The sequence below is a fragment of the Tamandua tetradactyla genome, chromosome 23 (assembly GCF_023851605.1).
Source record: "Tamandua tetradactyla isolate mTamTet1 chromosome 23, mTamTet1.pri, whole genome shotgun sequence".
Taxonomy (NCBI): domain Eukaryota; kingdom Metazoa; phylum Chordata; class Mammalia; order Pilosa; family Myrmecophagidae; genus Tamandua; species Tamandua tetradactyla.
Window position 1 is genome coordinate 14394207 of NC_135349.1, and position 26384 is coordinate 14420590.

Genomic DNA, 26384 nt, shown 5'->3' on the forward strand with positions numbered 1-26384 from the left:
TATTCAATCATCCTCAAGAAATATGGCTACTGGTACACAGCTCTACATTTTCAGGCAGATCCCTCCAGCCTCTCCATTACATCTTGAATAACAAGGTGATATCTACTTAATGCATAAGAATAACCTCCAGGATAACCTCTAGGCTCTGTTTGGAATCTCTCAGCCATTGATACTTTGTCTCATTTCACTCTTGCCCTTTTGGTCGAGAAGGTTTTCTCAATTTCTTGATGCTGATTCTCAGCTCATTCTAGGGTTTTTCTCAATCCCTTGATGCTGAGTCTCAGTTCATTCTAGGATTTCTGTCCCACGTTGCCAGGAAGGTCCACAACCCTGGGAGTCATGTCCCACATAGACAGGGGGAGGGTGGTGAGATTGCTTGTTGTGTTGGCTGGAGAGAGAGACCACATCTGAGCAACAAAAGAGGCTCTCTTCGGGGTGACTCTTAGGTCTAAATTTTAAGTAGACTTGATCCATCCTTTGTGGGGTTAAGTTTCATATGAACGAACCCCAAGACTGGGGGCTCAGCCTATAGCTTTGGTTGTTCACACTGCTTGTGAGAATATCAAGAATTCAACTTAATCCTCCATTTCTTATTTAATTAATCCGAGTTAGGAGTAACCTAAAAAAGAACAGTGTGCATCCAGATGTCCTACTTTGCCTAAGCATACCCAGGTCAAATTTCTTTTTCTTGAAACTCAATCTCAGTCTTTAAATTTTAAAGGATAAAACATAAGATGTGGGGACTTTACCAAAATCCTAGATACTTTAAAAAACATTGATCTAAATTCTGATAAAAAGTTGTCTCTCATTATCAGCCACATTATGATGCATACATCAAGATCCAAGCCGTTTTTGGTTAGGACTATTGTACAGGTAACATGTTTATACAGCTGAATAATTACTTGGATGTGCGTGTATTTAATATCAGAGAGCCCTGCCTGCTTTCAGCCTCTCAAAAACCATATTCCTTTTATTTTCTAGAACAGGCAGTGGTTGCATCAGCAAGGAAATCCCAGCCTCTGCTTGCATTTCTCTAACCTCTTGGTATAATAGTGTAGACATTTGTTTGTGAGCACAGCATTTGTAAGATATTTGTATTTTTGGTTGGAATCCAGTTCATCTGTTACAATTTAGTGATGTTCTAAGCTTTTACTCCATCTCTTGATCCTGAACATGACTTCATGTCTTGGCTGAGCTTCAGAGTTGCAAACACAGAGAGATTCAGACTTTCTTCTTTACTTTACCATGCTAGGCTCTCACCAGCCATTTTGGGGGCATGAAAAACATCCAAACTGGCAAATTTGAGCAAGGGCCAACATTTTATTCAGGCATGTTTTGCTTCATTGTGACAAAAGGACAACCTATTCTCCAGTTTGAAATATGTAGTGGATTTCATTTAGCTTCTGAAAATTTCCATTTTGAGTAAGAACTTACAATGAGAAACAGGAGAAAAAGAAGAATCCTCTCAATTCATGAGAGAAATTTCTAATATGATCCTGAAATTTCAGAAGACAAGGTAAAAGGAGGATATCCTAAAATCTTCCAGGGAGAAAAAACAGGTTCTATTCAATAAATTGGAAATTCTAATTGATATCAGACTTCTCATAGTAAAATCAGAAGCTTAGAGCAAATGAAGCAATGCTGTAAACATTTTGAAGAGAAATGACCTTCAACCCAGAATGCTTTCCCCAGGTAGAATATCAATTAAATGTGAGGAAAGAATAAGTACATTTCCAGATATTCAAAAATTCAAAAAGTTTCCACCCCTGTTCCATACTGGAAGTCATATTGCCCAAGTTAAGGAAAAATACTAAGAATTGGAGAATATTTGGGATGTAATGAACATAGCATCTAACTCAAAAGAGTAGCAAAGGTAAGATCTGGTATGACAGTAAAAGAAAATTCAAGAATGGCAATTATGCAACAATGTTGGGAGAGTTCCTAGTACAGCATGGATGACACTGGGAGAGAAAACTCCAGGAAAATAAGGAACTTGCATGTACCTTGTATATGAGTATTTAGAAAAGATGATTGGCAGGCATGTATCAGAAATGTTGGAGTACTTGGGAAATTAAGTAAATGGAAAAGATAGGCAAATAAAAAGTAGGCCTCTAGACTTCTGGTTGACCAAGATAATGGTATAAGACACTCAAAGGTGCCACTCCCCACAAGGAGCAAAATGTCAGAGGCATCTTCCTCAAAACTCCAGAAACTAATTAAAGGGTTGAATGGGCCATCATATCTTCTTTGTGTTTTCTTGCTCACGTGGTACATTCAGTGTATGCTGAATCAAAAAGAAATCAACTTTAAAATGGTAGGAGAAGCTCATGGGACACTTGCTGGGCCCTCCTTTAATCCCATACTAGCATGGTGAGGAGCCACCTTGTGGTCCCATCGTGTGTCCCTGGTCCTCTACCAGATGGAGCAGAATAACCACTATATGCATACTGAGGTTCCTGTATTTCAGTGCCAATCTATTGGAGGGCAGCCTGGAAAACTGAACTAGGAACCTTCTGCTCTCTAGCTCACTTTCACAGAACTTGCCCTGCAGGCAGAGGCAGTTTATGGACAGCTAAAGCAGTGTAAGAAACAATTAAATCAAAGCAGCCTGGGGTAAATAATTACAGGCTTTAAGTCAAACAGCAGAGCACCCATTAGTGGAGAAAGTCTATTTCATAGAGAGTGGAGGGGACATTTGGATTCCTTCAGACAAGGTAATTTCTAAGGTCATGAATGAGCAGAAGATACAGTCTCATAAAAGACAGAGAGGACCTTGCATTTCACTTTTGTGTTAGGCTGATCTTTCTGAAAGGAGAGCACAATTCTGAAGGAGGGCACCAGCTAACACAGGGCCAACTGGCAAAGACTGTGAAAGGTAATTTTTGTGCTGGGTTTGTTTGTTTTCGTTAGCTCTTCATACTCAAGGAAATCTTTCTCATATCACTAGCTGGATACAAACTTAAGGAATAGATAGTTCAGGGACTAAATCCAAGAGATAACACCTTAAAATATTAAAATGTACTGCATGCAGGAAAATATAACAAGACAAACAAACAAATAGGATATGATGGCCCATCCAAAGGAACAAGATAAATCAGAAAAAAATCAATGAAGGAGACAAGACTTTGGATACATGAGAAAAAGACTTTAAAAATATAAACCTCAATATGCTCAAGGAGATGAAGAAAAATACAGAGAAACAACTAAAGGATATTAAGAAAACAATGAATGAACAAGATGAGAATCTCAATAAAGATATAGAAATTTTAAAAGGAACCAAACACAATTACTAGAGTTGAAGACCACAATAACTGAAATGAAAATTTCCCAAGAGCATTTCAACAGCAGATTGTACCTAACAAATAAAGAATCAGTGAGCTCAAAGACAAGACAACTGAGATGATTCAGGCTGAGAAGCAGAAAGAAAAAGACTGAAAAAAAAAGTGAATAAGCCTGTGTTGGTTTGAAACTGTTGTATAACCCAGAAAAGCTATGTTCTTTAATCCTCATTCAGTATTGATGGGTGAGACATTTTTTATTGTTTCCATGGAGATGTGGCCCATCCAATTGTAGGTGTTACCTTTTGATTAGGTGCTTCCATGGAACTGTGTCTCCATCCATTCAAGGTGTAGTTGCTTATTAGGGTCCTTTAAGAGGGAACCATTTTGGAAGAAGCTTTATAGCCCCACGGCCAGAGACCTTTGGAGATGAAGAAGGAAAACACCCTTGGGGAATCCTTATGAAATGAGAAGCTGGGAGAGATGGTTAGCAGATATCGCCATGTGCCTTCCCAGCTGAAAGAGGTGTTCCAGACAGCATCCCTTTCTTGAGTGAAGATAACCTCACGTTGGTGCTTTAATTTGGAAATTTTCATGGCCTTAGAACTGTAAACTTGCAACTTAGTAATTCCCTTTTTTTATGCATTTTTTTTTTTTTTTACATGGGCAGGCACCAGGAATCGAACCCGGGTCCTCTGGCATGGCAGGCAAGCATTCTTGCCTACTGATCCACCGTGGCCCGCCCAGTAAATTCCCTTTTTAAAAGCCATTCTGTTTCTAACAAAAAGACAAACAACCCAATAAAAAAATGGACAAGGACATGAACAGACATTTCTCAGAAGAGGAAATACAAATGGCTAATAGGCATATGAAAAGATGCTCAAGTTCCCTGGCTATTAGGGAAATACAAATCACACAATGAGATATCATCTCACACCGACCAGAATGGCCATTATTAATAAAACAGAAAACAACAAGTGCTGGAGAGGATGTGGAGAGTGAGGAACACATCCACTGTTGGTGGGGATGTAAAATAGTACAACCACTGTGGAAGGCAGTTTGGTGGTTCCTCAGGAAGCTAAGTATAAAATTGCTATATGATGCAGAATACCATTGCTAGGTATCTATTCAGAGGACATGAGGGCAAGGACACAAACGGACATTTGCACACCAATGTTTATAGCAGCATTATTTACAGTTGGCAAGAGATGGAAATAGCCCAAATGTCCATCAACAGATGAGTGGCTAAACAAGCTGTGGTATACACATATGATGGAGTATTACACAGCTGTAAGACAGAATAAAGTCATGAAGCAGGTAACATTGTGGATGGACCTTGAGGACATTATGCTGAGTGAGATTAGCCAGAAACAAAAGGACAAATACCTATGGTCTCACAGATATGAACTAACGTTAATGAATGAACTTGGAGAATTTCAGTTAAGAATAGAGGTTACAGGAGATAGAAATAGGGTAGAGATTGGGTAATTGGAGCTGAAGGGATACAGATTGTATAACAAGAGTGATTATAAAAATTCAGAAATGGATAGCATAATGCTACCTGATTGTAGCACAAAAATCTAAGTACAATGAATGAAGCTGAATGTAAGAATGATAGAGGAAGGAGGGCTGGGGGCACACATAAAACTAGAAAGAAAGATGGATGATAAAAACTGAAATGGTATAATCTAGGAATGTCTTGAGTGTACAATGATGGTGGCTAAGTGTACACATTCTGGCAACTTTAACAAACTAAAACAAGTCTATGAGACCTGTGGGACACCAACAATCATACCAACACACACATTCTGGGACTCCCAGCAAGAGAAGAAAAGGAGAAATGGGCAGAAGGAATATTAATAGAAATAATGGCATAAAACTTCCCAAATTTAACAAAAGACATTAAATATACACATTCAAGAAGCCCAACAAACCTAAAGCCCACATGTAGTGGTCAAACTACTGAATGTCAAGGACAAGGAGAGAGTTCTGAAAGCTGCAACAGAAAGCAGTTTTATGTACAGGTGGGTTCCAATAAGTTTAAGTGCTGACTTCTCATCAGGAACCATGGAAGCAAGAAGGCAATGGGCAGAATCATTTAAAGTGCTGAAAGAAAACAATCGCCAATCAAGAATTTTATATCTGTCTAGACTCTCTTTCAAAAGTGAAGAAGAAATTAAAACATTCCCGGATTAACAAAAGTGAATCTCCATTAAACCTGCCCTTCAAGCAGTTCTACAGGGAGTTCTTCAGACACTAGAGTAGATGGAAGAGTCACAAAGAAATACAGACTTCCAGTAAAGGTAACCATACAGGAAATTATAAATGCCAGTACCTTTGTATTTTATTTTTTTGGTATGAAAGTCCACTTTTTACTTCTTACAACTTCCAAAATGCAAATGCATAGAGGTAATGACATACCTATGGTTTTGGATATTCAATGCATAAAGACATAATTTACAACAAGTACAACAAAAAAGTGGTGAACAGACAGGTACAGAAACAGTGTCCACATATGCTATTTAAGTTAAGTTGGTATCAAATCAAATATATTGTTATAGTGTTAAGATGTTATATTTAAGTCCCATGGTAACCACAAAGAAAATACCAGAAAAAAATATATCGAGAGGGAAATGAGAAGGTACTCCCAATAATATGCTACAAAAAATTAAATAAATATTAAATTAAGCATTAATAATGTAACTGAGGGATAAAATAGATATGACTTAGATCAAACGGCAAAATGTCAGAAGAATGTTCTGCATTATTAATAGCTACTTTAAATTAAAAGAAGTATACACCATGATCAGGTGTGATTTATCCCATGTATGCAAGTGTCATTCAACACAAAAAAATCAATTAACTTAATATACCATATTAATAGAAAAGAGGAAGAAAGCCACATGATAGTCTCAATTGATGCAGAAAAGGCATTTGATAACAACACTTAGGAAACCAGAAATAAAAGGAACCTTCCTCAACATGATAAAGCGCATATAGAAAAAAACCATAGCTAACATCATACTCAATGGTGAAAGACTTTTCCTCAAGGATTAGGAACAAGACAAGGATGAAAACTGTTACAACAGTTAATCAACATTGTACTGGACGTTCTAGCCAGAGTAATCAGGCAAGAAAAAGAAATTAAAGGCATCCAAATTGGCAAGGGAAGAAGTAAAACTTCCCTTATTTGCAAATAACATGATCTTATAAATAAAATATCCTGAAAAATCCACAACAAAGCTACTAGAGCTAATAAAATAATAAAGCAAGTGGCAGGGTACAGAGCATCATGCAAATATCAGCAATATTTTTATATATTAATAATGAACAATCTGAAGGGTAAATCAAGGAAAAATTCCCATTTTCAAGAACAACTAAAATAATCAAATATCTAGGAACAACTTTTACCAAGGCTATAAAGAATTTGTATGTGGAAAACTACAAAACACTGGTAAAAGAAATCAAAGAAGACATAAATAAATGGATGGACATTCTGTGTTCATGGACCAGAAGACTAAATATTGTTAAGACATCAGTTTGACCTAAAGTGATTTACATATTCAACATAATCCCAATAAAAATTTCAACAGCCTTTTTTCGTGAAATGGAAAAGCCAATCATCAAATTTATGTGTAAGGGTAAGGGGATCTGAATAGGTAAAACCATCTTGAAAGAAAGAACGACGTTGGAAGCTGATGCTTCCTGAGTTTAAAACTTATTACGAAGGTACAATAATCAAAACAACATATAAGCCAAACACAGCATATAGGCCATTGGAATCAAATTTTAGAGTTCAGAAATAATTCCCCACATATGGCCATATGATTTTTGACAAGGGTGCTAAGTCCACTCAATGGGAAAGAACAGTCTCTTCAACAAATGATACTGGGAAAACTGGACGGCCATATGTAAAAAATGAACACGGACCCCTATCTCACACCCTATACAAAAACCAACTCAAAATGGATCAAACCTAAATATAAGAGTCAAAACTATAAAACTCCTAGTAGAAAACATGGGAAACATCTTTAGGACCTCATTGTTAGACAATGGCTTCTTGACTTTACACCAAAAGCACGAGGAACAAAAGAAAAAAGAGACAAAAGGGACTTTAACAAAATAAAAAACTTTTGCCCATTGTGCTGGTTTGAAATGATGTATGTATCCTAGAAAAGCCATGTTTTAATCCTAATCCCATTTTGTAAAGGCAGCTGTTTCTTCTAATCCCTATTGAGTATTGTATGTTTGAAACTGTAATTAGATCATCTCCCTGGAGATACGATTTAATCAAGAGTGGCTGTTAAACTGGATTAGGTGATAACATGTCTCCACCCATTTGGGTGGGTCTCGATTAGTTTCTGAAGTCCTATAAAAGAGGAACATTTTGGAGAATGAGAGATTCAGAGAGAGCAGAGCAGAACGGCATAGCCATGAGAAGCAGAGTCCACCAGCCAGTGACCTTTGGAGATGAAGAAGGAAAATATCACCCTGGGAACTTCATGAAACAGGAAGCCAGGAGAAGAAGCTGCAGATGATGCCATGTTTACCATGTGCCTTTCCAGATGAGAGTGAAACTCTGTGTCCACCATGTGCCTCCTCACTTGAGAGAGAAACCCTGAACTTCATGGGCCTTCTTGAACCAAGGTATCTTTCCCTGGATGCCTTAGATTGGACAGTTCTATAGACTTGTTTTAACTGGGATTTTCTCAGCTTTGGAACTGTAAACTAGCAACTTATTAAATTCTCCTTTTTAAAAGCCATTCCGTTTCTGGTATACTGCATTCCAGCAGCTAGCAAACTAGAACTCCCATCAAAGCACTTCATCATGAAAGTAAAAAGACACCCTGCTCAATAGGAGAAATTATTTGGGAACATATCCAAAAAGGGTTTAATATCCAAAAAATATTTTAAAATCTTATAACTTAACAAAAAGACAAACAATCCAATTTTTGAGAATGGGCAGGGTATAGGAGGGGTTCAGTGGTAGAATGCTCACCTTCCATGTGGGAGACCTGGGTTTGATTCCTGGACCATGCACCACAAAAAAAAAAAAAAAAAAAAAAAAAAAAAAAAAAAAAAGAGCAAGGGGTTGCAAGGGTAGTTCAGCAGTAGAATTCTTGCCTGCCATGAGAGAGACTCAGATTCAATTCCTGGCCCATGCACTTCCACAAACAAACAAACAAACAAATAAAATTCAACAAATGGTGCTGCAATAATGGAATATGTACATGGAAAATGAATGAAATGTTACACCTGCCATACAGCATACCAAAAAAGATGGGCAAAAGTCTTTAACAGACATTTTTCCAAAGAAGATATACAAATGGTCAATAAGCACAGGGAAAGATGCTCCATATCATTAGCCATTAGGAAAACAAAATAACAACCATAATGAGATACTCTCTCATACCCACTGGAATGACAACTATTTAAAGAAAAAAAAAAAACAGAAAATACCAAGTATTAGAGAGGATGTAGAGAAATAGGAACACTCATTCATTGTTGATGGGAAGTAAAAGGATGTAGCAGCTATGGAAAACAGTTCAGCAGTTCCTCAGAAAGTTAAGAACAACATTACCATATGACCTGGCAATCCCAGTTGTAGGTGAATACCTTGAAGAATTGAAAGCAGGAACTTGAACAGTTACACATACATGACATCATAGTGGCATTATTGTCACAATTTCCAAAAGTTGGAAGTAACCCAAGTATCCATCAATAGATGAATGGATAAACAAAATGTGCTGTATCCATGCAATGAAATATTATTCAACCATAAAAAGGACTGAAGTTCTAATACATGCTACAACATTGGTGAACCCTGAAGACATCGTACTGAGTAAAGCAAGCCAGACACAAAAGGACAATTGCTGTATGATCTCACTTTGGATGTGAAATAATTAGAATAAACAAACTCGTAGAATCAGAAACCAAAATACAGGTTACCAGAGGCTGGGGTGGGAGAAAGTGAATAGAGAGTTAATGCTTAATTGGCACAGTTTCCATTAGGGGTCATGGAAAATTTTGGTATGGAATAGTGTTGATGGTAGCACAACATGGTGATGGTAATTAACTTTACTGAATTATATATTTGAATGTGGTTAAAAGGGGGACTTCTAGCTTATATAAAAGTTACTAATATAAAATCTGTGTAAACCATAGGGCTTTATAGCAGATTCTAATGTGAATTTTGGACTATAGTTAATAACATAATTATAATACTATTCTTTTGTCAGTTGTAACAAATGTACAATGCTAATGCAAACTGTCAATAATAGGGAAATAGTATTTTTATGTTTTCTGCCTGATTTTGAATAAACCTATAACTTCCGTAATTTAAAAAAATAAAATCTCTTGGGAAAAAGCAAAACAAATCACCCCCCCTGCCCCAGCAAAAGTGATAAGGTAATTACAGCACCATTTACATCATATATGCTCCTTCTTGATAGATGTTTTGTATGGTTCTCACATCTGATGTTACTGTGTTGTGTTAAACTGGTAAAGTGAATGTCTTGATGCATCTTTTGTTTAAAAACAGTAAGCTCTTGTCTCATGCAGAGAGAAATAAAATGTTGTGTTTGAGTGGTGGGGGTTTTTATTGAACAAGAGTGAGGATGTTGGATTTTACAGGCTTGTTCTAGTATTTAAAATGTTTTTCATTAGTCAGAAAGCATCTGTTTTAGTTTGCTAGCTGCTGGAATGCAACACACCAGAGACGGACTGGCTTTCAATAAAAGGGGATTTATTTAGTTGACATATAGTTCTTCAGAAAAAAGGCAGCTTAACTTTCAACTGAGATTCTTTCTTATGTGGGAAGGCACAGGGTGATCTCTGCTGGCCTTCTCTCTGGGCCTCTGGGTTCCAACAACTTTCCCCAGGGTGATTTCTTTCTGCATCTCCAAAGGCCTGGGCTGAGCTACGAGTGCTGAGATGAGGTGCTGAGTTGCTTGGGGTGTGCTACATTGAGCTCTCATTTAAGCACCAGCCAATGAAATAAAACATCATTCATTGCAGCAGGCACATCTCCTAGCCAACTGCAGATATAATCTGGAACAGATGAGGTTCATATGCCATTGGCTCATGTACACACCAATAGAACTAGCCACCTTCACCTGGCCAAGTCGGCACCTGAATCTAACTACCACAGCATCTTTCTTAACCTTTATTTAGAAAGTGGCTTGGATAGCCATAGAACTCTTCTTCAAACTTCTAGTGAGAAGACAACCTTCTTCAATTCATTGATCCTCAATTTCTTTGTCTGTAAAATGAGGATACTATCTACCTTGTTTATTTGGCTTTGAGGATTCAATGAGATTTTTTATTTCAATTATCCATTGAGTAAATATTTACTGTGTTCTTACCAACTGTGCTGGATGCTGGGAATATAACTAACTGTCAGTGAAGAGACACAGACCATGCTATTGTGAAGTTTGCAATTAAGTGCGATAGATAATGTATGTAAAGAACATAGGACAGTGTCTGGCACATTAGGACATGTAAATAAATATTAGTTTCCTAACCCTGTAATCAGGAAGCTGAACCTCAGGTGCAGCCTGGTTCTTTATTTAGTAGGTGGCATATTGCCCATATTCATAGCAACCCCGGGCTATTGCAACCCATCCTGTAAGGATAAGAATCATTCTTCTGCTCTATTACATAAAACTCCGGCAAAAAAGCAAGTCACTCAATTTGTCTTCCCCAGAGAGCAGGGAAATGTAATTTATGTCCAGAGAAGAAAGGATTCAAAAGTTTACCAAAGTCCTGGGAACTTAAATTGTAGGGAGAGATAATATTGCTGTTCATCACTGTCTACTTATTTTCTATTTAAAGAGTTTTATCTTCCTAGTAGAGGGGGCTGGTTTAATAGAGTGTCAGGGGAAATGTCTAGTGAATATATTGATTGAATGTATGATGATAAATGTGGGTAACTTATCTCCTAATCTTCCTCCAGATTTGCCTAGCTAGGGGTGAATAAAATTATTTTTAATATAGCCAAGAAGTTCTTTTTTCTTTGCCTTGGGATTCTGTTACCATACATTTGCCTAAATGACTGTTTTGTACTTTTTCCAGAAAGAGGAACAATTTGTATGTTGGCATGAGGTGGAAGATATTCCTATATATGGTACTTTATGCCTGAATGTAGTGTTAGCATTTCAGTTAGGAACAATTAAGCTATGCCAGGATAATACTTAAGGAATGAAACAAAGAAATAAATAGACTATTAACACATCAAATATGTCCGCATTTTACCTGAGAAGAAGATGGTCATCACACCTCAGGGGAAAAAAAGCAAAGACCTTTATTACCAAGAATGAGAAAAGGTTTCTAAGGCAGTCCTCAGCACATTATGTGCAAAATAGAAGCAAACTGAAGGGCTGGAAGGGAAGAGGCTGTTTAATGAAGCGAATTAATTTTATGTCAGATTCCATTCTGTGATACAGAAATATTTCTGAAAAAGTTATACAGAGCACCAGATTGTTTTTATGGTGTATCTCTGCCCTTTGCTTCCTCGAGACAAATGCAGTGAGGAAATAGGCTTTTACTCTGATGCTCCACTATGGAGGTACTTCTGTCACATCCAGTGACTGATGATGCTCAGTCCTATCCATTACTCCATTCAAATAATAAGGTCTGCCTGCTTTTAAGGTTATTTGGCCTATAATGTTGTTACGGTCCTTTCTTCTGCTCTGAAGTCTCATTTTGAGAGGGTAGAAGAAAGAGAGGTGTATTGGGCAGCTTTCATTTGTAGGCATAATGCTACTGCCACTGCTTTCTCTGAAGTCCAGAATCTTCCTGAGAATGACAGAAATGCATGTAACAGGAGTTCCAGTGAGGTAAAAAGCTTGAATGTCAGCATGCAGTCAACAACAGTGAGAACACATATCCATTTCCGGGTAGTTTTTCTTCACGTTAGAAATGAGGGCAGAAACGCTTAAAGAAGATTTACATCTCAAGAATCCTCATGGCGTGTGAAATAAACACAGTACAGATTACATTAAACCTTTTGGTAGGAAAAGGTTTTAAACCTCAAGTTTAGTTAATTTTCTGATAGTTTGAAATTCCATTAAAAAGTAAACCAAAGGGGGAAAAAAAAAGAAAGCAAACCACATCTCAAAATCTGTAATTAAAAAACAAAACATTCATTCAAAGTTGAAAAAGAAGAATCACTTCTTTCTAGTTGATCTAAGTTCATCTGTATTTTTGTTCTGTTTATTTAAATGGGGGAACGCATAGCCTCAAACTGTACTTTCTGGCAATGATAATTTTTCTATTATAGGTTTGTCTCTAGTTACTTTGCAAAAATCTTACATGCTTAAGGTTTTCGTGCATGGAGGAAGAACTTTTTGTTAAACTAAAATTGTTCAGAAAGCTCTTCATTGACTGTTGTTGTTGCTGTTCTTTTATTAAAATAACTGTAAATGAAGAAGCGTAAAATAGTAAAATAACCCAGGACTCCTGGGTGCTACATTCAGCTCTATGTAGCTATGTGTCACAAGGCAAGACACCGACCCCTCTCTGGGTCTCTGTTTACTAATTTATAAAACAGATATCTTTGACTACAGCACCTCTAATGTCATACTCAATTTTAATACATATATATCCTGAAACAAGTCTCCATAGCAATGTCCTAATGCTGCTGACTCTGTCTTGCTGTAATGCTGAGGCCCAGGAACTGGGAGTCCTTCATATATTCTTACAGGCCTGAAGCAAAGGATTTTGGTTTTATTGATTTACTTAATCTCAGGACTTCTTTTCCTAAGAAATACAAGATTTTGGCTTAATGTTTTCCTTGGCTTTTTATTTTGTAAAATTTCAAATCTTCAGAAAAGTTGCAGGGAAACTACAACCAAAATAAAGTAAAATACCTTTTACTTAGATTTAACACTTGTTAACATTTTGTCACATTCGCTTCTATTTCTCTTTCTCTATCCTTTTTCTTGATATATAGTATTCCAGAACCCTCTGAACATTTGTTGTAGATATCTTGACACTTCATCCTGTAATGCTTCAGCATGTATCTTCTAAGAAAAAGGACATTCTCCTACATAACCACAATACACCTTATTGAGAAATTAAACACTGATTCAATACTATTATCTAAATTCATTCCATGTTCAAATTTTCCCAATTGTCCCTATAATGTCCTGTGTGGCTTTATTATTATTATTATAATCCATGATTCAATCAAGGATCAGATGTGGCATTCAATTTATACCTCTTTAATCTCCTTAGAACAGTTTCCCAGGCTTTTTTATTTGCTCTTTTTTTTTTTTTCATGACTGACATTCTTGGAGAATTCAGGAAGTTCTACATAATGCCCCTCAACTTGAATTTGTTTGGCTATGTCCTAAAGATTAGATTCAGTTCAAGATCTTTGGAAGGAACATTGTATAAGTATTGTTGTGTCCTCAGTGTATCACATTATGAGGTATGTGATATTAAAATTGGTAATCCTAGGTTCGATCATTTGGTTGAGGTGGTATTCACCGAATGTCTCTAGGGTAAAGGTAATCTCGGGAATGACACTTTTTAAGTCTGTGTGAATATCCTGTTTCCCAAAGGTTTTGGCATCCATCAACAATGGCGATTATGAGCTTACTATGTGGAGACTGTTCTTTACAAAAGTGGATTGGAATAATCAACAGACCTCTAGCAGAATGGTGGAAAACAATTGGTCAGTGTGGATTTGATCACAAGATAAACCCTGGTGTGTGCGTGTGTGTGTGTGTGTGTGTGTGTATAAATATCTGTGTGTGATGGAGATGTTGAGGTAGAATGAGAAGCTTTGTTATGCTGGTAGCATGTTAAGTGATGTCAAGTGGAGAATAAAGTTGGAGTGCCTAGCATGTGGAATCTAAGAAAAATAAACTTTTATTAGGTGTTGAACAGAACAAAAACACTATTGTGTTTCTGTCTTTGCAGTTTCTCTGTATTAAGAGCTCAAGAATAATGCATACATACAATAAAAATAACGTGCAAAATCTTTTGGTTTCTTTAAAGTAAGTTACATCTTCCCTTTTTCTTCTTATTTTTTCCCCTGCTATGTTTTGGTTATAACTTCATTATACTTCTGTAAGATAAAATTAAGGTATCATTAATAGGAAAGGCAATATTAATCAATGCCGTGGGGGAAGCAAAATGTTGCAATAGATTTCACAGATAATGAAATGCCTGATTTCATGCGAAAGTGACAAAGGGTCTGAAGAAGTCTCTGTTTTATCTTGAAGAATTGTACCACGATATATCTACATTTGTTTTCTTCATGTTTCTGTAATATACCAGAGTTAATTTTCAACAAAGGCAGAATTCTATATGAATGCGTGGGACTACTTATCAAATGTTAGGGAGAACAAACCAAATGTTGCAATAAAGAGAAAACATTCTGCATAGAAGAGGAAAAAATAATAATAGCAATAATCACAATGATGATGATGAATGCTAATAAGCTTTGATAAAAGATCTTGGAAAGCAAAGGTATTCTAATTATAGTACTGTAACTAGAACAGAGAGCATGGAAGGTGAATTGTGGAATAGATTACATTTTAAACAGCAAGAGCAATCTGGCATAGCAAACAAGGAAATAAGACCATGTAACAGTAGGCTCCATGTAGTCAAATAATAGAAGTAAAGAAGTCTTAGCAAAACTTTTTCCCTTGAGGAATTATAACATGTATCTTCTTCTGTTATCTTCATGTTTCTCTAATTTATCAGAAGATTTGAACTTAAAGCAGGAGAACAAATGTTTTACAATGATGTCAGTATTTTAGAAAAAGAGCCAGGAATTTGAAAAGTAAGCTTTTTGCAACTACAAAGATGTCATTGCTGCTAGTGTTGTGTTTCTATGATAACTGTATGATTGTTAATTATGAAAATAGATAAATGCAGTGCATTTTTCCAAATTTTTTCTTAGAATGGGCGTGCTATGCAAGTAAAACACGTACAATGGAGATTACAAGAAAAATCAAAGTGCAGGATAATATAAAGATTGACTTTTAAGCTACAACATAGCCAAAATACTCTGTGAAGAACTCAGAATTGTCTCATGAATGAATAATGAATAGCCATGTTTTATTAGCTTTTTTTAAAACTATCTACAGGTTGAGCAACCTTTTCAAGCTCTTTTTAACACCATTACAATTTGCTGGAGCAATGGTTTCTTTTCTTTTTTTCTTTGAGCTACTGTGGCTAATCTGATTTTGGTGTTTCAGTAATTATGTCAATTAATGTGTGCTGAGAGTAATTTCATTTGTTGAAATAGATAGCAGGTGAATATGTAATTAGTAGACAGTTGTCTCTGTAAAGCCTTACATGCAATTTTCAAAGGTAAGCTGCAATATGGCAGAGTTTAGTGACCAAACTGATATCTAGTTTATTTCCTGACAATTGAAATTAAATTATAGTTTCATTCCACCAGCTTCCACTAAAGACAGATTATAGAATTTAACTGTCCCAGTTTGCCCAGGATGGTCCTTGTTTTAACAGTGACTATCCTGCACCCTGGGAAACCTCTCAATTCCAAACAGGGACAGTTGGTCATCCTGATGCACACATCTCTCTTTTAAAAGAAATGTCATACTAAAAAAAGATTTAAATATTATTAGATATACTTAACATATAGAAAAGCAATTTAAAAATAAATATTACCACTACAGAATGAAAATCCATAAAAAACTCTGAAATCTGTTTTGTATCTACTTTGAAAATCATTGCCTTTTTCTTTTCTTTGTATATATGTTATCCTTAAAAATAAAAAACATTTAAAAAATATTACCACTGCACCAAAAAAATATTATTAAAGGAGGTACAGTCACAAGGTTTGTATAATCCCATGTTCATTAGTTAACAAATACATGTCCTCTCAAAATCATGTGTAATTTTAATGAACCCATAACATTCTAACATATTTCCAGGTTATAAGTTACTTCATCATCTTTCATTGTTCAACATTTATGCTGTTTTTCAGGAATTTTACCTATTATAACTGATAATACTATAAATATCTTTGTATATATAATCCTCCTCCTTTAAATTTAAGAAATAAAACTTTAGAGAAAAACATATATCAGGTAGATGTCAATTACTACTTTTTAAACTATTCCATGGAAATTCCTGGTAGTATTTGCAAGATTTTTTATTTGGATAGTTGAAACAAGAATGTATTTGTTCTGAAAGTCAAGTAATTTTCATCACAGATGAAAATTTTCTTTTTAGGATCTTTCAAAAAAATGATGGTACTTGAAGAAAAAAGAGATCATTTGATATTGATAATTTCAGAGAAACAACTACTGTGCTCCAAAATCAATAGAGCATGGAGGAACTCACAAATACTACAAATTCACTTGAGGGACAGATGCTTTTTTTTTTTAAGTTTTTAAAGCACTCTTCAACAAGTAGTTACAGGACAGATCCCAGAGTTTGTCAGGGGCTACCATATGATCCTCTTAGATTTTTCCTTCTAGCTGCTCCAGAATATAGGAGGCTAGAAGGCTTAAATATTTTTTTATCATCACAATCGACTTTTTTTCCTTCTTTTTTTGTGAAAAATAACATATATTCAAAAAAGCTATAAATTTCAAAGCATGGCACCACAATTAGTTGTAGAACTTATATCAGAGTTTGACACAGGTTACAATTCCACAATTTTAGGTTTTTACTTCTAGCCACTCTAAAATACTGGCGATAAAAGAGATATCAATTTAATGATTCAGCATTCATATTTATTTGTTAAATCCTATTTCTGTATAACTCCACCATCACCTTTGATCTTTCCATCCCTCTCTTTAAAGGTGTTTGGGCTATGGCAATTCTAAATTTTTCATATTGGAAGGGTCTGTCACTAATATGGGGTAGAGAGGTGTAACTATCTGATGTTCCCGAGAGGCTATGGCCTCTAGGTTTCAGGACTTATCTGAACCAGGGACCCACTTTGAGGATGCCGGTTTCTGGAAAGTTACTCTAGTGTATGGAACCCTTGTGGAATCTTGTATATTGCCCTATTTCTTAGCTATTCTTTAGGATTGGTATGGAATGGTCCTAGTTGAGGGTTGGCAGGTTATGATAGGAAGCTTGCATAACAGCAACCTCCAAAGCAGCATCTCGACTCTATTTGAACTCTCTCTGCTGCTACTTTATTCGTTACACTTCTTTTCCCCCTTTTGGTGAGGATGTAATTGTTGATCCCACAGTGCCAAGTCTGATTCATCCCTGGGAGTCATCTCCCACGTCGCCAGGGAGACTTTCACCCCTGGATGTCATGTCCCATATGAGGGGGAGGGCAATGATTTCACTTGCAGAATTGGGTTTAGAGAGAGTGAGGCCACAGACAGATGCTTTTGAAGAGCCAATTTTGGTACTAAATCTAACTCAAATCAATTTTTCCTTCAAGTTTCCTTTGAATTTCTGAAGTAGAAGTATGAAGATCCAAAAATTCAAATCTTCATCTATACCGTAATTAAAACACAACAGCCTAAGTCTACAAAATATAAATTCAAATACAGAAAGGTTGTTAGTAAATCTACTAATGTTAATTGAGCATCTGCCATTTCTTGCCCAGTCCCTATTCCCCAGAGTTTACCAACGTATAGTAAAAAGTCATTAGATGCATATATAATAACAAAATAATATGATAGTGTTGTAAGTGCTGTAACAGCAGTATTAAAAAAAGGGTTACATCTCCTTGTGCACACGTGTTACTTATAATAAAAAATGACAACCTATGTGTCTGTCGACAAGATATAAATTAATATGTTGTGGAACATTCATACAATGGAATACAAGATAACAGTGAAAAGTAATGCACAAGAACTATATGAATCCACACCAACTTTTAAAAAACATTGAATGGAAAAAGTAGGTATCAGAATACATACACACAGTTATCATTTGCACAGATTTTAAAACATGCAAAAGAATACTATATACTTTTTAGAGAAACTTCAATATGTAGCAAAAAATATAGAGAAATGTAAGGGAACGATAAAGATGGAATTCAGGATAGTGATCTTCTGAGGGAGGAGGTAGGAAAGGGAGTGGAGGGGGAGGAAAATGTGATCCCAGAGGAGGTACATGGAACAGTTCAAGTATTTTGGAAATGTTTTATTTCTTAAGATATTGGGGTAGTACATGATTGTTCATTATATTATTTTGAAAAATTTAATAGTACATTAAAATATGCATAAATTAAAGTACCATATAAGCAGAGAAAAGCCTGTTAATTCTGAATGGAAGTAGTAATCTGAGTAAACTTTCTGGATGGGTTGGCCAGGATGGATAAACTGGTCTAGATAGATGAATGGAAATTCACTAAGTCCAGACGTCAGGAAAGGAGAGTCTAGGATGATGGACCAGCATGGGCCAAAGCATGGATTTGTTCTGGGAAAGAGCTGTTTATGATGGGTAGAAATATGTATGCTGGAATAAAGGAGGCTGATAGGGTAACTGGGGCGAGGCCACAAAAAGCATTGAACACAGCAGAAATTTAAAATATATTACAAAGTTTTCTAGATAGGAGCTTACAACTAGATCAACTAGATCTGGGCCATAATTTATTATATTCTTTACAGTAATTCTGAACAGTTGACACTTTCTTCAAATAGGATGTTATTTGAAACTTAATCTTCTCTTTCAAACTCCTTTTAGGTCTTAGCTGATATTCAAAATGAAAATAAAAATGGCTCATCACAAGTCATCTACCAAACCCAGTAGAGAAATTGGCCTCAGTCTCGTGAGCAGTAATAAATACAGAGATCTCTCATTGACAGCTTTAAAGAATCACTGAAGGTTTTTCTTATGAGTATCCATTAATTTTCCCACCTGATCATATGAAGTAAAACTTTAAATAGAAAGCACTGCCCTGGGAAGGGATAAGAAGACTGGCTGGATTTGTGAAAATCTAAAGCTCAAGTTTGCCAAACTAGCTTAAGTTTGCCAGACTACCTTTTTACATGATCATCACGGTCACCAGCAGGTATCTTTCATTGGCTTCATATGGTAGAATCTGAAGAATACAGGCTGATCAATATGTCATTCTTTAGAGTCACCTGCAGAGATGAAAGTTTATTGTACAATATTATGAAAGGCAGCATGACATTTAGCAAATTGAACCACACATCCTCTCCCTTTTTTCGAACATAAAACTGCAGTTTGAAAAACAACTTCCAATGCAAAAGAAAAAAAATTAAAACAGCAGGTGATAATTAGGGCAAAGTTACAACACTATTATTGCTGATGGGCTGCCTGTCGGTTAATGCAAGCTATTGCTTCTCTCTAGGAAAATTTATTATTAAAAACAAGTTATGAGGGTTAAAGAACGGATGTTAAGTTTGTTGGTTTCCTTATTTGCTCATTTGGAAATGACATAGAGATAGATTACCCACCTCAGTTCTACCCTGGTCCCAGGGCAGACCCACACAAAATAATTGAAAGCTATAAACGACCAAAACATAAACCTTAGCTGACTTGAGCTAAAAATCATTCTGTCTAATCAATTAAATTAAAATACTATATACCAGTATGTAACATCAAGAAAGAAGTGTTCATAATTGCCGTGTTGGCAGAGTGCAAAGTGCAAGACTTAGAGGGATATAAAAATTTAGTTATTTAGAAAACCTGGTACCAAAATTAGCTATCACTAGTGAAAGGCTCAGATTTCAGTTCAGTTGTTAAGCTAAAATAGGATTCTCTGACTAGTCAAGGTTGAATGTTCGCGAGGTAGTTTGAGTAGTTATTCGGTAGTTATTTGATTCAAATAAAAGATTGCACAACTGGACAGGCTTTCCTGGGTTAAGTAGTTTATTCCTGAACAGATATAAGTTTTTCCCTTTGTCTATCCAACAGCACTTGTTTTCCCTACCAAACAACTAACCTCTTTTGGAATTATTTCTTTAGCTTTACTCTTTATAAACTACAATCTTTGGGCAATGAATTCACCTAAGCTTTTGCTGATGTGAATTATGAACTCTTTCAAACTGCCTACTTCAGGGTTAGGCTTTACCTTTTTTTTTTTTTTTTACCTCATAAGAAATCTGATGATATGCTATGCTTTATTCATGTTTACTATATAGTATTCCATTGTATATTTACACTATATAGTATTGTATGAATAAACCAGGCTTGTTTACCCATTTTACTGTTAATAAGCATTTGGGTATTGTCATTAATACATGAAAAAAAAAGTATTATAGCAAAGCTGGATTTTGTCACATGCTTTTTTCTGCATCGAGATGATCATTTTATTAATGTGGTGTATAACATTAATTGATTTTCTTGTGTTGAATCACCCTTGTATACCTGGAAGGAGACCCGCTTCATCATGGGGTATGCTGTTTTTTTAAAAAAGGATTATATAGATACTCAAGTGTACACAAGCAACACTCACCCATATTTATCTGTGGCATTTAAAAACTTTTATTGATGTAAAATATACAGAAGTGAACATATCATAGTAGTGAAGCTTAATTTTCACAAACTGAACACACCTGTGTACCAGTAGCCAGCTCAAGAAATAGAACATGATTAGGTTCCCAGAAGCCCTCCTTACCATCCCTTCCAGTTAGTGGTGCTCTACCAAGGTTAACTACCATCTTGACTTCTAACAGCATAAATGAGTTACGCCTCTTTCTGTACTTTAAATAAATATGTACAATACGTACTCTTGTAAGTCCTGCTTTTTTCCCTTAACACTATGGTTGTGAGATCCATCTATGATACTGCATTTGGAAACAGATTGTTCATTCTGAGTGCTGTACAGTATTCCACTGTATGGGCTCTACCAGCACTTTTACTGTCAATTAATATTTGGGTCATTTCTAATTTGTGAGCTATTATAAATAATATTGCTGAGGCGTTTAATATATGTTTTTTGGTACGCAGTTGGCATGGGTGCATTCCTCGGGGTAGAATTGTTGACCATAGAGTTTGCATATGTTTACCTTTCATGGATCCTAACAATATTTCAAAGCAGTTGTACTACAAACATAGCATTTAATTTCTTGAGGGATCATGCTGAGGAAGACTATTCAGCATAACCATCAGGAGTGCGGGTTTTGGAGTCACCAGACAAAATTCAGTTTACCACTAAATAGCTATGCCATATTGGGCAGAATGTTTAACTTTCTTAAGCCTCAGTTTACTTAAACTGTACAAAAGGGATAATAAAACATACCTCAGAGTTTATGAGAATTAAACAAGATGTTATTTTAATGCACTTAGAACAGTGGCAGGAACGTTGTAAATGCTAAGCTAATTACATGGTGGGTAGTAATCATTAGCTATTAAAACATAAACAATATGGAGAAATAGAAACAAATATGGACAGTATAAACTACAAACAATTTGAATTCTGATGGAAGAAAACTATGAAAATCTGACCCAAAAGGCATTACCAATTCCAGTGAGCTCACTTGGACCCTGGAAAAAAAATCATTTAAACATTATCCCAGAATGCATTTGCAAATTACTCTTGCCAGAAGCAAGGTTCTTGGATGCAGTGTATTACCATCCATTTTCACCCCCCTACCAGACATTACTCTTTAAAAAAAGGTCTGCCAAGGGCTACTCTGAAAAGTCACTAATATAATATCTTTTATTATATTTGCCAATTTCACACTTTTTTCAACCCAACACCCAAGTTGCTGAAAAGTGACTGTAATTCCAGCGTTGGCTCCTTGTATTCCTTGAATCTTACCAGTATCTACGATAACTATCACATCCTTAACAACCCTAAAAATGAGCCCAGATGCTTGCTTAAAATTACAAAGAAAATGACTTTTTTCTAGGCATGAGATTGATAACTTGCAATTGCTGGGAAGCATCTTAGAGGTTAACACAGGTACACTCTGTGCAGAAGTAGTGTTTTAGCTAAATGCTCCAGGGGCAGCAAGCTTAGTCACGGTAGGTAGCTAATGGTGAAAGAAGGCACCGTGTTCCTAACAAATTGAATCAGATTCCATGTATCAGTCACTATTCTTAAGAAAGGCAGCATAGGATCTACTTGAAAAGATGCCATCTTTTGAAGAGGCCAGTGGAAGACCTGAAAGGAAACTTTTTGAAATTTAGTTGAATCTCTTTGCTTTACAGATGAGAAAAGTAATCGTGTAAGAGTCTTGCCTAAGGTCAAATGATTTGTTCCGTGCACAGGGATTAAGCTCAGATTTTACTCTGAGTACTGTGGGTGCTCCCTCTGCCTTTGCATCATGCCTCCCCTCCAGCCCGGATTTGATAAAAATCTAGTCTTGGGACCCAAAAATGGAGAAGCTGGAGGAAAGTGACTCAAAACAAAGGATTGATAAACTTCAAGTTGTTGTCAGGAAGTTTAAGATGAGTGAGGCTTGCTCGCTAGAACCTTAGATCCAAGAGGGAGGACCTTCTCCGTTTTGTGGACTCCTGTATCCCCAGCACGTAGAATTGTGAGCACATAGTAGGCATTAATCTTTAAGTGAAAAAATGAATGAATCATTCAATTTTGGGTATGTTAGGGTGTAACACAAAGCATGTCCTCAGTTCTCCTGCCACCTCTTTCCAGCAGCAGTAATAAAACGTACACTTCTGGATTCTAAGGAGGAGAAATCAAGTACAAACCGTTTAACACTTTGGTGTGTCTGGCCCGTTGTGAGTAATTAATAAATGTCAGTTCATTTCCCTTTTCTTGGTCCCCAAGTGTGGGTTACTGAAGGGAGGGCGTGATGTGCTCTGGAGATGTGCCATGGCGTCTACGGGCCTGGAGAGAAAGTGAAGAGGGCATTTAAGAAGCTGGGGAAAGAGTGCTGTCGGTGTCTTTCTGTTCCGTATAGATCAATTTCAGTGCTACGAATAAATGCACAACTATTTTACCCAGAGAAGCTGGTCGCTCTTGTTGATCGATTTTGGGCTGCAGCTAAGTTCTTTAATACAACTTTTTATAAGCATCAGCTATATTGCTGCGGGAGGAGGGGCCTCGAGGGAGAAAGTCAGGAACGCACCCCACTCCCAACTAATAAGGCCAGCCGTGACAGGGACCGCACTGCCCAGTCAAACGGGTCCTAGGACTGGGGCGGTCCCGGCGCCCTCCGGCCCCGCCCCTCGGCCGCGGCTGCTGCGGAAGGTTCAAGTTCGGCTCCCGGCTCGCAGCCGCCCGCCCGTCCCAAGTGCTCCCGCTTGAAGGCGAGGAGGGCCCAGGGGTCACTCGGCGCGAGGTCACTCGGCCACGAGTTGTGGTACCACGTGGGGGAAAAGTTTCCAACTCTGCCCGTAGGCCCTCCCAATGCCTCCCAGTGAGCAGAGGCCTCGCTCGTGGGCACCTGCCCCCTCCTCTGTCGCCGCCAGTTGCGACCCTTCCCAGAGAAGCCCCCCTTGTATACCTTCTCTGAATTCCCTCTTTCCTTCGCTGCGTAGGTCGCTAAGGGGAAATACGGTACCGGGTGCGCGTGTATGAGTGGACTCCCAAGAAGACGGCCCGGGCGCCTCAGGCGGGCCTCGGGCAAGAGCCCAGAGGAGGGTGCAGGGGGCGTGGAGCCGGACGCGCGGAGTAGCCAAGGGGCAGTCACCCGCACGTCCACAGTCCGACTGGCGGGATTATTTCGCGGCTTCCAAGCCCTCTCTCGCCAAATGTGGCCGGCCACGGGCCGACCCCCCGCGGGCGTCCCCCCTTTACCCCCCTTGCCCCCCTAGCTCCCCCTCCGCGCTCCCCTCCGCCCCCAGTGCGCAGGCCCGGCCGTCCCAGCGCGCATGCCCTGGGCTCACGAGCGCGGCCAGCCCACAGCCTTTTGCTTTCTACACACTCTACAACTGGGGAGGGGGCGGGGGGAGGAGGGAGCCCGGCCGCCCACGTGATCCCGCCGGCCGGGGCCGCGGGGGCGGGAGCGCGCGCAGAGTGGGGCGCGGGGCGGACCGGTGCGCTTGCGCGCGCGCGCGGGCGGGCGGCGCGGGGCTGGGCTGAGGCAGGCGGCGGCGGTGGGCCGGCCGGGGAGGGGGAGGAGCGGGAGCTGAGCGAGGCGGGCGGGCGGAGGATGGGGCCGTGCCCGGGCTCCCGCTGCAGCCGCACGGGGACACGCCGTGCACCCTCCGGCTCGGGGCTCTTGCGGCGGCGACGACGACAGCGTTAGCGGCGGCGGCGAGAGCAGCGTTCCTGGCGCTTCCTCTCCGCGCTTCTCCCTCGGGTTGGGCGAAGAGGAGAGGCAGCGGCGGCGGCGGCCGGAGGAGGCGGCGGCGGCACACCGGTGTCTGTCCCCGCTGGAGATTTCTTTCCGCTTTCCTCACCGACTAGCTCGCCCCCTCCCTTTTTGAGGAAGGGTGACCTCTTCTCTGGGACTGGAAAAAAATATTTTTTGAGGGGGGGACGGCAGCGTCAGGGTTTGCTTCTTCTCTTCTTTCATCTCCCCCTCCTCCCCCGTCGAAGAACGAAAAGCAAACCCCACAACTGCTCCAGCATCCTCCTTCCCTTCCTCCACCTCCCTTCTCCTCCACCTCTTCCAGTTTCGCCTTCTCCTCTCCTAATTATTTTCATTATTATGCTTCCCTCTCTGGGGGGTGTCGCCCCTCTCGGATCGCTCCGAAGCAGTGGTCTCCCCTGGATGCATTTCTTAAAAATTTTGGAGCCTGGGAGTTTTCTCTGAGGTGTGCGTGAGAGGCGGCGGGGGTGTTTTCCTTGGCTAGGGGCGGGTGAAGTTAATTCCCCCCACTTTCCCGCGACCTTTTTGGACCTGATATCCAACCCAGGAAGGAGGGGGGCAGGCTTTTTTTGGGGGGGCGGGGGGCGCGACGGAGAACGGCAGCGGGGAGTGCTCTCCGGAACCTCCCAGTCTCTTGATCAAAGCATTCCGCTATTCTGATTTATTGCCTGCTTGGTGAGTTATTTTTTTTTTTCCTCCAAAGGAGACCTGTGTGTTCAGCCATTACTTTGCTCGGCGCTGCTTATAGGAATCTCCAACATTCGGTGCTGTGGGTAGAACCACACTTGGGCTCTTTGCCTCTCGCCCTCTCCCGGTCCCTCCCCCCCTCTCTCCGCCCCTTCCCCCTTTTCTTTCTCCTCGCTTTCTTCCCCTCTCTCCCTTCTTTCGGCCGCCGTCTCCCCCGCGTCCTCCTCGGGGCGGAGGGAAGCCGTGAAGGGGGAGGGAGGGGTTGGTGTCAATTTTGTGTGTGTGTGTGTGGCCGCGGCCGGAGCCCGCGGCGGGCAGGCGGCGAACGGGGAGACCCCGGCGCGGCAGAGCCATGGATGGCCCGGCACGGGGCCATGGACTCCGCAAGAAGCGGCGGTCGCGGTCGCAACGAGACCGGGAGAGACGCTCCCGGGGCGGGCTGGGGGCCGGCGCGGCCGGCGGCGGTGGGGCCGGCCGGACCCGGGCGCCCTCTCTCGCCTCGTCGTCGGGCTCGGACAAGGAAGACAATGGGAAGCCCCCGTCCTCCGCCCCGTCCCGGCCCAGACCCCCGCGGAGGAAGAGGAGAGAGTCCACCTCGGCCGAAGAGGACATCATTGATGGATTTGCCATGACCAGCTTTGTCACTTTTGAAGCGCTGGAGGTAAGGGGGACCCCCCTCCCCCTCCCCGATTTCCCTTTATCCACGACCCCACTTGGCTGCGCCCGGCTTTCCTGCCAACCCCCGCCGCGGTGGTCTGTCTGTCTGTCTGTCTAGGCTGAGGTCTTATTGTTGGGGGGAGCTGGGGGCGCCGACAGACAGGCAGTAGGAGGAATCGGAAAGCCGTGCCTGGTCTCCTGGTTTCCTCGTTCTTGCTCGCCTTTCCCGTGCGCCCCCTCCCTGCACCCCCTCCACAGCAGATGGGCAGAAAGAAAGGGGTTCAGGCATCACAACAGTGCGCCCTCCTCCACGGAGAGCTCTGTCCCTACTCCTTCCTTCTTTCCCTCCCCAATCATGGCTTCTTGGCTGGTGGAAATCTCTTTGCTGGGTTTGGGGCGCCCGTGGTCGGTTCTCTGTGTGCTTTCCACAGAACCATATGTCTCTGTGTGTGTCTCTGTGTATCTGTATAGTGTATATCTTTCCTGCGTGTTCTCGGGACCAGAGACTGATCAGGTCTGGTGGTTTCTTTGCCCCCTCTTCCCCCCTGCCTTTTTTTTTTTTTTTTTTTTTGGTGAAGCTGGGGAAGGGGGCGTTTTCTCCTGGTTGGGAGAA

General features: G+C 39.7%; 1 protein-coding gene and 1 long non-coding RNA gene across 20 annotated transcripts in view; one reads left to right on the top strand and one right to left on the bottom strand.

The window, feature by feature from the left end:
- The window catches only part of LOC143667142 (uncharacterized), a 142311-nt gene extending 118383 nt beyond the window's left edge, over positions 1-23928 (bottom strand). For 15 of the 16 annotated variants that reach the window (XR_013167887.1, XR_013167878.1, XR_013167885.1 and 12 more), the window contains exons 1-3: positions 23618-23928; positions 22860-22998; positions 19218-19321 (exon numbers count right to left, since the gene is read on the bottom strand). This is a non-coding gene — a long non-coding RNA (uncharacterized LOC143667142). The remainder of the gene's footprint in view (positions 1-19217; positions 19322-22859; positions 22999-23617) is intronic. The other variant, XR_013167883.1, reaches the window with a different exon arrangement.
- A 342-nt stretch (positions 23929-24270) lies between these two features.
- Positions 24271-26384, top strand: part of AUTS2 (activator of transcription and developmental regulator AUTS2) — a 1196629-nt gene continuing 1194515 nt past the window's right edge. For 2 of the 4 annotated variants that reach the window (XM_077141005.1, XM_077141006.1), the window contains exon 1: positions 24271-25775. In XM_077141005.1, the coding sequence (XP_076997120.1) occupies positions 25467-25775 (309 nt within the window). In that variant the 5' untranslated portion in view covers positions 24271-25466. The remainder of the gene's footprint in view (positions 25776-26384) is intronic. The other 2 variants (XM_077141007.1, XM_077141008.1) reach the window with 1 other exon arrangement.